At 38.4% G+C, this 17,611-nt stretch overlaps 1 protein-coding gene across 2 annotated transcripts in view; it reads left to right on the top strand.

Moving 5' to 3' along the window:
- GRM8 (glutamate metabotropic receptor 8) overlaps positions 1–17,611 on the top strand; it is a 481,798-nt gene that overhangs the window by 453,687 nt on the left and 10,500 nt on the right. For both annotated transcript variants that reach the window (XM_038385376.2, XM_043495863.1), the window contains exon 10: positions 16,432–16,678. In XM_038385376.2, coding sequence (XP_038241304.1) covers positions 16,432–16,678 — 247 coding nt within the window. The remainder of the gene's footprint in view (positions 1–16,431; positions 16,679–17,611) is intronic.

Below are 17,611 nucleotides of genomic sequence, written 5' to 3'. Positions count from 1 at the left end.
CATTTAAGCCTGGGCGACAGTAACAGGCAAATCCATCACATGGGATTCCATTTCTGTCATGTATTGGAGGCATCGTTTTTAACATTCTCAATATTGCACTTACAAAATGTGGCCTGTCAGCTACGAAAAATTTGTTTGGGTGAGTCCTGTGACGGGTTGGAAGAACTGGCTAATTGGTTAGATTGGCTCCATTGTCTGGAGTTTGCAGTTTGCAGTCTTGAGACTCTGCATTCCAGTTCCTTGAGTGAAATGCACTAATGGGGAAAGCAGCTAGATTTTCTCATTAGTTTGAAAGAAAAGGTTGCTCTTGTGTTCCTCATTTAGCTGCTTTGGAACTGTAACTAATAATTCTAGAGATGACTGTTAATAGTCTATAATAGAAAATAATTATTTAGTAAATAGTAATTGGGATATTATACAACTGGTAGCATGCAACAGTTCTCTATACATTCAGTAATATAATTAGAAGTGTTCATTAAAGTTTGAAAATAAATAAATAGGGAGAAGAAATGTCAATTATTTCTAAAAATAAGTGTGTGGGGACGACGGGGGAGAAATTTACCCATTAGCCTGCTAGCACATCTAAACCAGTGTTTTCTTGAGAGGTGGAGTGTCTTCTTATTTAATCATTACAACAGATTTGTAGAGGCACTCCGAATCGTCTGAAAAATCATAATCAAGAGGTTTGTCTGTCAGGTTTAAAGTATTGCCATTACTTTGAAAATGAGCAATCTGTTGTGTATTAGATTTGAATCCAGCATAGGAATCATAGCACCATAGAAAATGGGTTTATCTAAGATTAATGATTAATATTTATAGTAGGGCTGTCAAGCGATTAAAAAAATTAGTTGTGATTAATCCCGCTGTTAAACAAGAATAGAATACCATTTATTTAAATAATTTTGGATGTTTTCTACATTTTCAAATATATTGATTTCAATTACAACGTGGAATACAAAAATACCATGCTCACTTTATATTTATTTTTGATTACAAATATTTGCACTGTAAAAAGCAAAAGAAATAGTATTTTTAAATTCACCTAATACAAGTACTGTAGTACAATCTCTTTATCACAGTGGTGGGCAACCTGTTACCCGCGGGCTGCACGCGGCCCATCAGGGTAATCCGCTGGCAGGCCACGAGACAGTTTGTTAACATTGACCATCTGCAGGCACAGCCACCTGCAACTCCCAGTTGCCATGGTTCGCTGTTCCTCAGCTCCCATTGGCCGGGAATGACGAACTGCAGCCACTTGGCGCTGTGGGCAGCCATACCTGTGGACGGTCATTGTAAACAAACTGTCTCACGGCCTGCCAGAAGATTACCCTGACGGGCCACGTGCAGCCCGTGGGCCACAGATTGCCCACCACAGCTTTATCATAAAATTTAAACTTACAAATGTAGAATTATGTACAAAAAATAACTGCATTCAAAAATAAAACAATGTAAAACTTTAGAGCATAAAACGGAGTCCTACTTCAGCCAAACACTCAGACAAACAAGTTTGCTTACAATTTGCAGGAGATAATGCTGTCCGCTTTTTGTTTACAATGTCACCTGAAAGTGAGAACAGTCATTCACATGACACTGGTGTAGCCAGCGTTACAAAATATTTATTTGCCAGATGTGGTAAAGAATCATATGTCTCTTCATACTTCAACAACCATTCCAGGGGACATGCGTCTATGCTGATGATGGATTCTGCTCAATAACGATCCAAAGCAGAGCGGACCAGCGCATGCTCATTTTCATCGTCTTAGTCAGATGCCTCCAGTAGAAGGTTAACTTTCTTTTTTGGTGGTTAGGGTTCTGTAGTTTCCACATCTGGGACGTAAATATCTTGCAACACGGGCTACAAAAGTGCCATGCAATGCCTGTTCTCACTTTCAGGTGACATTGTAAATAAGAAGCAGACAGCAGTATCTCCCATAAATGTAAACACACTTGTTTGTCTGAGTGATTGGCTGAACAAGAAGTAGGACTGAGTGGACTTGAAGGCTCTAAAGTTTTACATCGTTTTGTTTTTTGAGTGCAATTATGTAACAAACAAAAAAAATCTACATTTGTAAGTTACACTTTCATGATAAAGAGATTGCTCTACAGTACTTGTATGAAATGAATTGAAAAATACTATTTCTTTTGTTCATTTTACAGTGCAAATATTTGTAATAAAAATAATAATATAAAGTGAGCAGTGAACACTTTGTATTCTGTAAAAAAGAAAAGGACTACTTGTGGCACCTTAGAGACTAACAAATTTATTTGAGCATAAGCTTAAAGTGAGCTGTAGCTTCTAAGGTGCCACAAGTACTCCTTTTCTTTTTTGCAAATACAGACTAACATGGCTGCTACTGTGGAACTCTGTATTCTGTGTTGTATAGAAATCAATATATTTGAAAATGTGGAAAAACATCCACAAATATTTAATGCATTTCAAATGGTATTCTATTATTTAACAGTGGGATTCATTAAAATTAATTTTTTTACTTGCAATTACTTTTTTTAGTTAATCGCATGAGTTAATTGTGATTAATTGACAGCCCTAATTTATAGAGTACCTTCTGGGATAGGACTCTTTGTTTGTGCAAGGTCTAAAATGTGCCGTATAAATACAAAATATTATATTAGGCAGGCCTAAATTGTATGTATATTATATAGGTGTAACCAAAATTTAGCACTTGAGGTTGAATACTATTTTTAAATTATTGCTACTAGTTATTGTATATTTGATTACTCAAAAATGTGCTAGGCATCTCACAAAAACAAATAAAAATATGCTCCCTGCCCATCCCTGCTTATATTCTCAATTCAAGAAGATACAAGGGAGGTTCAAAGACTAGACTCTAGGAAAAGGAAAAAGAAGGCCAAAGCTGACAATAGTAAGACCATGTGATAACACAGTAACACATCTTGATAGTTCCAATCAATGATCATGACTCATTATTATTATCATAATCTTTCCTCCCTGATAACTTCTTGTAGGTGACACAGCATAACTGTATTTTTACGAGGGATTTACACAAGCAGAGGGAGGTGGCTCAGTGAATAGATTTGAATTGAATGTCCCTAGCAGAAGCATGGAAGAAGGCACAGATGTATTTGTGAGAGAAGGAGATTAAAGAGAGATTGGCTAGAAGTGGTCAGAATTTTTTGACTCAATTTTCTTGTAAGAAATTGCCAATTTTTCAAAATTGAAACTGTTCATGGAAAAAAGTCAGTTTTGATGAAGTTCCCATTTCAAACATGTTTTGAAAAAAACCTCAAAACTGTCAAAATGTCCCACTGTGACCTCTTTGAAATGAATAGTTCCATTTTTTTTGTTTGAAACAACTTTTTTTAAAATTAATTTATAGTTAAAAAAAGTAAAATAAATCAAAAAGTTGAAATGGAAATGAAACATTTTGAAATTATTGAAATGAAATGTTTTTGTTCAATTGATCCAATCTGCATTTTTTGGGTGGATTTTTGGTTTTCCAAAAATTGAGATTTCAATTGTTCATGCCATTTGTGCTGAGAAACATTTTTTTAAATCTCAGAAATTCCCATGGAATGGGAAAATGCTCACTTCTGAAGATTAATGTCATTGATGTACCAACATGTGTGGCAGGGGGTGAATGTGAAATCAGATGGGTTTATGTAATCTTTTTTTGTAATAATTGAGGCCATAGAAAAGTTTGTACAATAAACGATAAGGCAATACAGCAGAGCAACAAAGGTGGACCCTCATATAAAACTTGTTCACTTTACCATCATACCTATGATGATTGTTTTAGAGAAATGTATAAATATTACATGCAACATATTCTAAATACTTTCATCAAGCCCTGCCAACCTGAATACATCTAATTTATCGACATATTCTCTAACTCGGGGTCCCCAACGTGGTGCCCGTGGGCGCCATGGCGCCCACCAGGGCATTTTTGCGCGCCCACAGGACACCCTGCAGCCGAAATGCTGCTGAGAAGCGTTGCCATTTCTCGGCGGCATTTCAGCAGCGACACTTCTTCCCACTGCTGCTTTCTGCGGTGGCATTTCGGCAGTGAGGTGTCCAGCAACCACCACAGTCTTCTGGGAATAACAATATGCTTTCTCACGCGAAAGGTTGGGGACCACTGCTCTAACTGTTCTTTCCCTCTTTTGGCTTGCATTCCATCCCCCTTGTTGTCAGTATTAATTGTGTTGATAATCTGGTCACTAATGTCTTTTTTAGTAAAGACTGAAGCAAACTAGGTATTAAACATCTCAGCCTTCTTGATATCATCAGTTATTAGCTCCTCTTCCCTGCTAAGTAGAGGACCTGCACTTTCCTTCATCTTTTTCTTCTAATGTATTTAAAGAACTTCATATTGCCTTTTATGTTCCTTACTAGGTATAACTCATTTTGCACTTTGGCCTTTATGATTTTGTCCCTACATGCTTGTGCTATTCTGTTGTACTCATCCTGAGCAATTTGTCCACTTTTTGTAGGATTTCTTTTTGATTTTCTGCCATAAATCCAGCATGGACATAGTTTTGTCTAATTATGACCATTTAAATTGCAACTTGCTTATCTTTCTTCTAAAAGGTGGGAGAGGACAGTTGTGAAAACATATCCTAATTAACCTGTCATAAATATAAAGGGAAGGATAAACACCTTTAAAATCCCTCCTGGCCAGAGGAAAAACCTTTTCACCTGTAAAGGGTTAAGAAGCTAGGATAACCTCGCAGTCACCTTACCAAAATGACCAGTGAGGAGACAAGATACTTTCAAAAGCTGGGGGGAGGGAAAAAACAAAGTCTCTCTCTCTCTGTCTGTGTGATGCTTTTGCCGGGGACAGAACAGGAATGGAGTCTTAAAACTTAGTAAGTAATCTAGCTAGATATGCGTTAGATTCTGTTTTGTTTAAATGGCTGATAAAATAAGCTGTGCTGAATGGAATGTATATTCCTGTTTTTGTGTCTTTTCGTAACTTAAGGTTTTGCCTAGAGGGATTCTCTATGTTTTGAATCTGATTACCCTGTAAGATATTTATCATCCTGATTTTGCAGAGGTGATTCTTTTACTTTTTCTTCAATTAAAATTCTTCTTTTAAGAAACGGAATGCTTTTTCATTGTTCTTAAGATCCAAGGGTTTGGGTCTGTGGTCACCTATGCAAATTGGTGAGGATTTTTATCAAACCTTCTCCAGAAAGGCGGGGGGGGGGTAACGTTTGGGAGGATTTTGGAGGGGAAAGATGTTTCCAAATGAACTCTTTCCTAATAATAATAATAATACCGGTTATACGTTTGATGGTGTCAGCGAAAATCCAAGGGCAAAAGGTAAAATAGTTTGTACCTTGGGGAAGTTTTAACCTAAGTTGGTAAAAGTAAGCTTAGGAGGTGTTCATGTAGGTCCCCATATCTGTACCCTAGAGTTCCGAGTGGGGAAGGAACCTTGACATACCCTATAATCATTGGACCTCAATTGGTGCAGCTTTCTAATTTAATTGAAGTCTATAAACAATATCAATTTACAGCAGCTGAGGACCACTCCTATTGTCACTAAACTTCAGCCGACATAAGAAATCGACTCTACTAACATTTCCATATAAGGGTAGTACTTCTGTAAGATTTTCATGTAGTAATTGCAATTTAAATGCATGCTGAGGTCTAAAGGGACTTGTTTGATTGTTTGATTTTCTTTTTGTCTTTCCATTTTAGCTGTTTCCTTGCTCATTATATTCTGTCCATTAGCATAGTACATTATTTGTGTTTGCAGAGATTTTCTTGTGAATGGCTGCCCTGCAGCTGTACAGCCATTGAGGTAACCAGCTGTTACTTACATAAGCCTCAATCATTTTGTATGACACAGTAACTTAATTATGCCCTGTTTAAAGATGCTAAATAAAATTATCTTCCGAACAAATGTACTTCACTTAATATTTTTCTGTCAAGTACTTGAACTCTGTCACTTGTACCATATGCATTAAAATAAATAAAAACATTTTAAAACCAAATAGAATCAGAAGTTGTTTTATATCAGAGAGGTAGCTGTGTTAGTGTGAATCCACAAAAACAACAAGGAGTCCGGTGGCACCTTAAAGACTAACAGATTTGTTTGTGGATAAATTTTCGTGGATTAAACCCCACTTCTTCAGATGCATGGAGTTAAAATTACTGTACAGATACAGGCATAGATGTACTGGCACATGAAGAGGAGAGAGTTACCTTACGAGTGGAGAACCAATGATCACAAGACCAATTCAGTCAGGGTGGATGTGGTCCACTCCCAATAATTGATGAGGAGGTGTCAATACCAAGAGAGGGAAAATTGCTTTTGTAGTGAGCCAGCCACTCCAAGTCCCTATTCAAGCCCAAATTAATGGTGTTAAATTTACAAATGAATTGTAGTTCTGCAATCTCTTTGAAGTCTGTTTTTGAAAACTGTTTTGTTTTCACTCCATGCATCTGAAGAAGTGGGTTTTTACCCATGCAAGCTTATACCCAAATAAATCTGTTAGTCTTTAAGGTGCCACCGGACTCCAGGTTGTTTTATAGTATTTGTAGTGCTCTCCATTATTTGTTTAGTGAAGTTACATAGCAGGCTAGGTGTTTCAGAAATTAGGAAGTGAAATGTAATTAATAGCATTATGCATCAGCAGGATTAATAATTCTTTTCTGTATCTTTCAGACATGGAAATGGAACTCCAGTAGTGTTGGTTAAGTCATTTAGCAAATACATGCAGAACAGGAACATTCTTTATATTTCATAATTGAACAAGAAATTATAATCTTTGCTGTTCAGCTAGAATACTGCAGATCAAAGGTTGTGCCAGTCAATGAAAGGGTCAGTTAATGCTGTGGGAAACCATTCATTTTTAAAATCTTGAAGATGGAGAAATCAAATTCAATCCACATTTCTTCACTTAGATCATATCTCTGTAATTCTCCTTAAATCAACATTTTTTTCTTTTCCATTATAAGACAATCATGCATATGAAATTGACAATTTTGGCATTGCCAACTGGCTTCTTGAGTTCTGAATGTTCCAAAATGTCATCTCCCATATTTTTAAAGGGATTATAATTGAAGATGTGCCAATGTACATGAATTTATTTTGAATAGTTGCCCATCTGCCACATTTGCTAGTTGATTTAGCTTTTGGACAGCTATTACATTTTTCATTCAGAGAAGATACCTGCAAACTGAATTAACTACAGACCGGCATCTTCTCTAAAAGGATGTTTTGCTGCAAAATTCCAAAAGAGCAAATATAAAATGATTCTTTAAATCAGATTGTGTTCTGTTTAGCTGTATCTATCCAGGTGGATAGTGTAAGTATAAACAAGACAGCACAGAAGATAGCGTGTTATACATTTCTAAGTCTTTGAAAAGAGGTAGGAAATGTGTTGTGAACTTGAACATATCTGTACAGGAAAGTCTCTAGCATTGACTGTGAAAGGACAACTGGAAATATTAAAGGTGAAATTCACACCCGTGTAGGAAGCCAGCACAAGGTTTAATGTACTGCTTACTTCCCAGCCTCAAGAGTGAATTTCACCCACTGTGAATATCTGAAATTCACAGTGTCTTAAGACAGAGAATAACCCACAATTGCATGTAAGAGAGTTTGTTAGTTTAAAAATGTATATCATTGTGCATTGCTGAGGCAGCAGGGCCACTATAATCTTTACATCTTTCCCATGTATCCCTTTTCCCAAAAAGGCTTCAGTTGGAAATAATTAAGGTTGTGAATATATTTCTTTTATAGATGATGCAAATAAAATGCAATTGGGATAAAAGTAAAACTTAAATGTTCAATACCAAAGAAACTCCTCACTCTTATAGAACTCTGCCCTCTTCCTACAATGCACCCCTCACTTAATGGTAGGATTTCCTGCCTTTTAGCACACGTTCTTCCTTTTTTTTTAACTATATAACCTGCACCAACCGTTCTGGCCTGTAGTGCCTGCAGATCTCAATCCAATAATGCAATGGTGCGACTGATGTTTGGAGATTTTCACCCCAGAGTGGCTTGATTTTTCAGAGGTGGTGAGCATTGCAGAGTATTTTTTGGATGGGGTGAATCACAGCTCCTACTGTGTGTCATTTAAGGTTTGGGAGCTTATTACTTCTGAGAAGAATGGAATTTTATAGATTGAGCTTGAGCCAGTGTGTACACAGCAGGGCCTCTTCACAATATGGATTGTGGGGTGAATGGATTACAGTAGGATGAACAACCCACGGTGGTGTAATGGAATGTAGTCTGTGAGATGCTGTGGTATCCAATCTGTGTCAGAAAAAGGGAGAATAGTCAAACCTTCCACCTAGTAGTAATAAGTGAGTCTGGAGTTTTGCAAGCTAATCTGAAGAGTTCTCTCTGAGTGTGTGGGGTGAGCTTGCATTTGAATGTTAGAGAGGATGGACCAAGGTGCAGGAGAAGATTTAAGGTAGTTGTAGAAGGAACTTAAACTTTAAGTAGCTTTACTTTCAAACATTTGTTATTTTCTAACTAAAACATAATAACCATTGTAAATTAAACAATGACTGAACCATAACTGTTTTAACCTAGCTTTTTTTCTGGGGATTTCCAGTGATCACAGCATTTGATAGCACAACATTTGATGTCTCTTACTAATTTTCCCCACATGTTGCAATACAATATTTTAAGTACAGCTTCCTTTACCATAGGTTACCTACCAGGCCGCAGGCTGGGTCTCTAGAGGTTCCAATATCTGTAACAAAAAGAAGGGGAAAACATCTTTTCTGGGGTTTCATTATGAAAGCAACTCATGGAAACTGGGATGAGTTTCCACTGAGTTTGGGGCAATTTTCATACTGCTGTGTACTTTGTCTCCCTATACAGCCTTCCTCTTAGAGGCCCAGACTCCCCTTTACCTTATTTGTTTTCAGGGTTAGAGAAATCCAATTGGCCTGCTATCCCTCCTTTCCTTTGATGCATTAGAAGGTGTCCAGATGGCCCCTTTACCGGAAATGGAGTAGAGAAAGCAAGGTACAGGTGGTAGTGTATGAAGTGATGGAATTTGTAGAGGGCATTGGATGACCATGACTGGGCAGAGAGGAACAGAGAAAGGGCTTCTGCCGCATGGTCAGCTAGGTGGGGCTGGGTGAAGGAACTGGAGTTCACTTGTCCCTCATTGAGAGGGTTCCAGGAGGTATGTTTGTTTGGACTATAGTTGTCCTAATCTGAAGTTCAAGTTCCTCTTCATTAGAAACTATCTCTGGAAGCTACCCTGGGTATATCTATACAGAAGCTGGGAGGTGTAATTCCCGTTTTGTAGGCTCTGCTTCTGCTAGCAAGCATGCTAAAAATAGCAGTGTGGCTGTGGCTGTGCGGGCGGTGGCTCGGGCTAGCTGTCTGAATGAGATTGTAGGTACGCATTTAGGTGGTTAACCCTAGCTGCTGCCCATGCTGCTGTGGCCACACTTCTATTTTTAGCCGCAAGCTTGAGCAGAGTTGGTGCATGTACATCTACCCAAACTGGGAATTACACATCCAAGATGCAGAGTAGATGTACCCAGAGTTGTGGCAGGCTGAAGTGGGAAAACCCTCTGGGACTTGTTTTAGCTAGCTTGAGAGTCCCATCATAGAATAGCTTCAGGCACCTAGTGGGAAAGCATTTTTGGTAACGTATTAGCAGCTAAAAGTAGTTGTTACTTATTATATGAATCACCTATGTAATATTTGTCATCTACAATTACTGGACATACAACCTTCCAAGAGTGGGTTGCAAATTCGAGCCCTTTATAGTGTTACGTTATTTAAAATAACAAATTATGAAAAGAAAATAAAGAAGCCATTCAGAAGCTATTCCCTTGTCACAATAGAAGAATTTTTAGATAAAATTGGATGCTTATAGACATATCACTTAAATGAAAAATATCTGGACAGTGGAGCCATTACCATCAGTAATCTTGGGGAACGCAGGTACACATGGGCTCCACTGAGGCTATAGGTATCCATAGCTCTCATGATGTCACCTCAGCTTTATACCAGTTCATGCATTCATACACATTTAATATCAAATCTACCCTCAGATCTTTCCTTCCCCTTAAAATCTGAAAGCTACTGAAATGTACAGATAAGGAGCCAGAATTGGTTTTCCCAATCTCCTCTGCAGTACACAGAATCAAATTTATGTTTACTGTTAATGATAATAAGCAAATGAATATGGTGGGAGAGATTTCATTTTTCTCACAGCCTATTTTAATTGATAGGTTTGGCAAAAGATTATTTAATAAGGATCAAAAAGTATTTGATTAGTGCCCCATATTTTCTAACCCACAAAGAAGTTTGAAGCAAAATCTTGTCCACAGACACTGGCTTTGTATTTTCATGTATCTTTGGGCAAAATAATAAAAATCATGATATCTTTAAATGTAATGGGTACATTTGTAATGCTTTCTTTTAAGCAAAGCTGGATCTTGCTTTCACAGGACCATGAACAGGAACAATAAAAATCTACAGATCCAAGTTTTAGGGATTTCTGCAGAGAAGGTGCAGTTGAATGAAGCACTCATCTGAGTCTAGGAGGAGGAGACTGGATTGGGTCTTCTCTCCCTTCCCTGTCTATTTTGTGTTGTTGCAGGAGGGATTGGGAATGTATGATTTCACTATATGAAAAGAGTCCTACTCTGTGCACCACAGCTAGAGAGAGACTGGGCCATGTGTGCCTTCTTTCCCCATCGAAGTGCTAGCTTGCAGTGAGCGAGGGAATGCAGAGTATTCCTCCAGCCATGGACGCAGATACGGGCATAAAGCCAGTCTATGAGAAATGAGGAGAAAGGGGAAAAGAGCTTCAAAGTCTCAGATACTAGAAGATCACCAGCAGGAAGCACTGTGGCAGTTGTTAGATGGCAGGTAGGAGTTGGTGGCATACAGCTAGGCAGTGGTTTTCAAACTTTTTATATTGGTGACTCCTTTCACACAACAAGCCGCTGAGCCCCCAACCCCCACCCTTATAAGTTAAAAATGGGGGGGGGGTAATTTAATTTAATGGGGCTCAGGGCTGTCAGCTCTGGACCTCCATGTAACCACCTTGTGACTGACCCCCTGAGGGGTCATGGTCCCTAGTTTGAGAACCCCTGGATAGAGCCAGGAAGACAGATAGAGTAGATCAAACTTCCATCCTCCAGCCAGTCATATATGCTCTTAACAACAATTAGGAGGCAATAGGAAAGTCCCCCACCTCCAAGCCATCTAGAGCAGACCATCCAACAGTTGCTACGGATACAGCCACTGCCCATATATTAAGACACAGACCACAATATAGGTTCCTAAAATGCCAGACAGGATTACACTAGATAGCTAGCACTCACATACCGTGGTGATGGACACAGTATAAATACATAAAGAAGACACCTCCTTCCCAGCAGCCAAGTGTGATGATACAACAGTGTATGTGTGGACTTTGGAAGGGGCTTTGCTGGACAAAAGGGGTGTAGTTTGGGAGGGGTCTAAAGGGCTAGGCTACACTACAAGTGCTACATTGGCGCAGCTATGCTGCTGTAGTATGTCTGGTGAAAACATTCTATGCCGATGGGAGAGAGCTCTCTCGTCGGCATAGTAAGTCCACCTCCGTGAGAGGCAGTAGCTATGACAGCGGGAGAGCTTCTCCTGCCAGCATAGCACTGTCCACACCAGTGCTTGGGTTGGTGTAATTTATGTCGCTCAGCAGGTTGACTTATTCACAGCCCTGAGTGATGTAAGTTATACTGAAGTAAGTGATAGTGTAGACCGGGCCTAAGTGTGTGTGTAGTTCTTTTAAACTTACCCCAGCGGTGGCAGCCTAACTCCTAGACTCCTATATCTTAAGGTTAACTATCACTGTGAGACACATGGAGGATCATTCAGTATTTGCTAGCTTATTAAACTAAACTGTCTTTGCTGCTGTTCATTTATTTTATTGATTTTTAGTACAGCTCTTGCTGTAGCAGCCAGCCATTTATTTACACAGAAGGATAAAACTACCCACAATGCATAGCAATTAAAAAAAACATTATCCTTTTGTCAGGAATAAAATCAACAGAAGATAAGAGTCAGACAAAAGTTAAACCAAATACATAATGCTCTGCAGTTCACTAGACCTGGGCTCTGGCAGGGTGCCAGAGGAGTGAATTCTAAAGATTGAAAAGACCATCATAAGAGAAAAGTCAGTAGACATGGAGAGGCTCTTTTCCCATTGCCCTTCATCTTGTGTAGTCATTTGCACTTGCTTTGCATTATTATAAATGATGGCAGAAGAACAGAATCAGACCCGGAGCGTTTAAGCACAGGGGCTGTCAGACTGCCTCCTAGCTGAGCTGAATGCTGCATTGGGGGTGTGCAGTAAAGTGATCAAGAGACTGCCTTTACAAGTCTAGCAAGTTGTTCAGTGCCCTCAGCTCCAATTGGCTTCAGCAGGAGTTGGTGCTTATCACCTTGCAGGGTTGGACCTGCAAAGAAGAGGACACCTCAGCAATGTCTTTTTTGAAGTCAACCAGACACTAATTGGAAGCCAGCCCAATGCTCAAATCATGGGTACAACATACTTGTTCATAGAGGATTCCTCCACTCAGGGCTCCCGGCAGTTTTCTCTGTTAGTGGAATAAGTTTTAGATGCTAGAAAACACCACCTTTACCCCAACATTAGCCAAATAATCAAATGATGTCATTAAAAATCATTTGCTGTTTCCATAATCAAAACATGAAGCCTTGTTATTAATGGGACATGAGAATTTGACAGGTATGTTCACCAGCGCTGTATTAATCACAGCATCTCAATGTTCCTGGTAAAATAATTAGCAGTAAAATGCTTGACAATCTCAGCATTTAAGTAACCATAATTAAATTTCAGAGGCAATGCACCATTAAGAACAATAGGCTATGGTCACATCTATTTTAGTGCTAATGTTTCAGTATGTCTGGTGTCTGATTCAAAAACACAACAGTCATTATAAATACTTTATTGTTACAATTTATCTTTGCAACCTGAAAGGCAAGAGCTTTTTTTTTTTTTCCAGTTGAAGCATAGATTAGCATAATCCAGAGAAAATTTGCAGGTAGATACAATTTTAGCAACAGATAAATCTTATAAGAGGGCCTGATCCAAACCCTTTGAAGACACTGGGGGTTGCATTAGGCCCAAAGTTTGGGATCTGGGTTTGTTTCATCTGGAATGGAGAACAACATCAGTGATACAGTAGAGAGCAAGTGCAATTGAATCAGTGACAGCAGCTCCCAGCAGCAGCGTTCTTTATGAGACAAACAGAAAGCAGCACAATAGAAAAATTCTTTTTGTGACAAGGATGGTAATAAGAATGGGAACTGGTGCAAGCACTATCCATTCTCATTACATGCAAAAAAGAGTTTTCTGATGGTCTTTGGTTGCAGTACCAGAGGGCTATTTATTTTTCCTTCTTTCCCCATACCTAAATGTTCTTTACTTATTGTAGAACTGTTGGGCTAATTGGGTTATGAAGTACTGTAGAGATGAGTGATATAAGACAAGACAGGCCCCAGTTACAAAGTTCGGATCCACCCTTCCAAAGCTGGGGTGTCTTTGTAGCCTGCATTTTGGTTTGGGCCTCTCTAAATGTAAGCAGAACCGTGTAAAATTAGGTGGCTCCATTTTTGTGGGTTCATGCAACATTTTCTTTGGTCCTGCTCTGTGCACATTTGCATCCCCTGAGTTTCACTTTGAGTTTCAGGCTGGAATAAACCTAGAAGTTTAAAGTAAAACTCAGTGAAAACGTCCAAGTTTAACCTAGTTCCAGAGGGAAACTGTGTGAAACTACGAACTGCGTAATTTCAATCCACAGATGAGGCCCAGTTTTGAACAAACCTTAGTCACAGTTAAACTTTGGATGAATTAGGAGCTAATTTTAAACTATGTGAGAATGTTTAGTTGGGGATTGGTCCTGTAGGGGATTGGACTAGATGACCTCCTGAGGTCTCTTTTAACCCTGATATTCTATGATTCTGTGAATGTGAAATCAAGTTTAACATATTTTATGTTTTACTGCAAATGTTTTCTAAAGCTGCAGTTTTAAGTAATAATATACAGGCAGGTTTTATCTGGCCCTCGCACCATCATACAAGGAAAAGAAAACTGTTCTCTCCCTGGGGATAAACACTTCCCTCCAAAAGTTGTTGAGAAACAGGAAGGCGATAGGCATAGTTTGGATGGTGCAGCCTGAACACCCACACTGTGTACTTGGGAACTCAAGGAAGAAATTGGCTACCTGAGGCACATTTCATCCTGAGTTTCCCCTTTCACATTGCAGGTCTGTGTCTAAGTGGCGCAATGTAATCCAGAGTAATAAGATCCTTGGAGTGTAAATTATAACTCTTTGGGTTTAAATTATGCCAGCAATGGGTTTAAACTTATTCCAGCAATGAATGCAATCCCCTTTCCCTTGGTTGGTAAAACACTGGGCATATTAGTTGCAACAAATAAATGGAACTTGAAAGGACTAACGATTATTAGTTGCTGAATAGTCCTACTGGCAGGAAAGGCGTCTGTAATGTGCTTTGTCTTCAGATTATATTCACTATTTAAAGCAGCCAACAGGCATTGATGCCATTTATATGTAAAATATGCATTTCATGTATGTGCAAACATCTTTCCATATAAGATTGGAAAAACCTTCCAGTTATTTTAACCATATAAGGTTACCTGGACAAATCTTAAGGCATTCTGTGGGCCAGACTTTGCTCTTAGTTACACCAATGTAAATCCAGATCAACTGGATTGAAATCAATGGCGTTATTCCAGATTTATACAGGTATGAGTACACAATTGGGGTTTATCCACTTTTGGAGCTATTATAGTGATGTATTATTTAAATGAAGGAATGGCTGCATACCACTTTCAGTAACAAAATGTGAAATCCTTTGGACCTTATTATCCTGACAGTTGCATGCAGACAACTCCGTGGAGAGTGACAACTCTACATTTAGTATGCTTAGTGTTGTCAGGTTTAAAAGTGCCAGATCTCTACTCATGTGGTAAATTGCACAGGGCACTCTTGGCTTTTTGGTGAGATTTTACACATTATCTATAGAATAACACAGATAGTTTGTGGAGTGTCCCCATCGTGTGAGTTCACACCACTTAAGCAAATCTGTTACACTTTTCATGTAATGGTGTTTTAAGTGACAGCACTGTTTGTGATCTCTAAGGGTAAAGTAGCTAATGGAAAAACTTTGTTCATGAGTTGAAGAATACTCAAAATGTGCTTCTGTTTGGACTATTCTAGGCCAGTTTATTATATGTTTAGTTTTCTGCTAAGGGCCAATTTACTGAGGGATTGGCTGTAGTGAAAACAGTTGATTTGGAGATTGTCATTATTGACAGATTCTTAGTACTGTATCTCATGATGATAGTCACTATGCCATAAAAACACACCCCACACTGAGATTAAATGTTAGTGAAGCTCTGTTAGGATGTGGAATAGGTTTTATTCTGAGTGGGCTCAGTGTTCCTTCTGATTAAGTCACATTATTGTTGAGCTAGAAAGAGAAATTGGAATAAGCCATGCAGAATTGTAGGTAAAATTCTTGTTTAATAATATAAAATCCTCTATGAGAGGTAAATGTTGAACAAAGCCACAATGAGTATTTTAATGTGCTTTTTTGAATAAATATTTACACTCAGTGTTTATTACCATGGAGCCATCATCACCTTTTCTTCCCAGGCAGCAGGAAAAGATCAGAATAGCTTGGTTTTCAAAGTAATAAGTGATAGAACACTCCCTTTGAAATGATAATTCTTTCTGTTTGTCTATCGGGGATAGAGGTCTATTTCAAACTGGTTCCCTGGAGACACTATATTCCAATTTCCTATTTACAAAGTCCATAGCATATAAGAGTATTTGTTATGTGCCACATAATAGTATGATTAGAATTCAACTGTAATGTACAAATGTTAAAGGAAATGGTACTCAAGCTTTACTGTGGAGAAACTCATTTTCTTCCGGGCACAGGAGTCAAACAGTAAATCACATGTTTCTCATTAGATTCTGTGTTAAGCATGTTGCCAGTTGAACAGTATTGCATGCACTGGTGCATCAGTGAATGGCATATTATTCCAGAAGCTTCAGTTTATTAAAATAGATGATACAGGGCTAACCTTGTTGTCAGTCTTGTTGTATATTATGTCTGCACAGACACATTTGTTTATAATCTGAAAATGGAGGTGGTTCAGAGGCTTAATTATTTTTAGGGGAATGGAGTTTAATAAGCATTAGCTGCTTCTACCACCCACTCTTTAGTGGAAGAAAAAAGAACGCGTGACTATAATTAAAGACAATCTGAGTGAAGCTTTCTTCTAATGTACACACAGTCAAGTGACAGCATGATACCATTTCCATGTTCAGTTAGTATTTTTAAGATAATTACTGCATTTGCCTATGTATTTTCTATCAGTCTTACAAACATTGGTTTTTATGTTGTTTTCCCCCCGCAGATGTACATCCAGACAACAACACTTACTGTCTCCATGAGTTTAAGTGCTTCAGTATCTCTGGGCATGCTCTACATGCCCAAGGTTTATATTATCATTTTTCATCCAGAGCAGAACGTTCAAAAACGGAAGAGGAGCTTCAAGGCTGTTGTGACAGCTGCCACAATGCAAAGCAAACTGATCCAAAAAGGAAACGACAGACCAAATGGCGAGGTCAAAACTGAACTGTGTGAAAGTCTTGACACCAACAGTAAGTCATCTGTAGACTTTCCCATGGTCAAGAGTGGGAACACTTCCTAATAGATGTACGTTCACAAGAATGCACTCACTTTTAATTGTAAACGTTATTCTTTTCTTTGCTTGCCCTGCATGAATGCAGAGATGTGTCAGAATTCAAGTACCTTTGAGCACAGGAATGCCTATCGTTTGCCCACATGCAAATCTTTTTTATGGGTGACAACTGGTGATTAAAAAAATGAACACATTTTGAAAAAACTACATCTTTTTAAATGATCTGGCCTAGCAAGCACTAATTTGTTGCATCAGATTTTACTATGGCAGTCTCTTTATATACTGATGCTTCTTAGGATATATTTAGGTGAGCCATTTTCAAGCCTTTTGAAAAATATGGTTTCACATTCTATATTATTTTTTAAAATACAACTAGACATGAGTGAAAATATTCCTTCCTTAACCTTCTACCCTGTACTAGAATATTTTGTATAGCTTGTGCATTTTCTATGATTTATCTATAGTCGTAAAAAGGTTGCCTGCCTCTACCTGATGAGGACTTTGGGAAAAAGTACCGCATGATCCCATCACCCAAATCTTTGCTGTAGTTTTTCATTTTGTACAAACAGCATGGATCTCTTTTTAAGTTTACAAAAATTTAACATAAGCATCTATGTTCCAAGTGTTCATGCACATATAGATTAGACACTATATTTTTAGAGTTACCAAAGGATAGAAGTGGGAAGAGAATATTTTCCACATCTGGAAGGTCTTTGAATCCTGGCACATCTCTTAGGAATTAATAAATTATTATAACTTCCAGACAGCAGCATGTCATAAATAGAGCTGAGTGAATGTTTTCTGTACTCGGCCTTTTTCAGTGACAATCGCAGATTCAGTGACACCAAAACATTTAGTGAATTCATATTGGCTTTGCCAAAATTGTTTTGGA

Source organism: Dermochelys coriacea, chromosome 1 (assembly GCF_009764565.3).
Source record: "Dermochelys coriacea isolate rDerCor1 chromosome 1, rDerCor1.pri.v4, whole genome shotgun sequence".
Lineage (NCBI taxonomy): Eukaryota > Metazoa > Chordata > Testudines > Dermochelyidae > Dermochelys > Dermochelys coriacea.
Note: the sequence above shows the minus strand (reverse complement) of the source record. Positions and strands in the feature narration are given on the sequence as shown.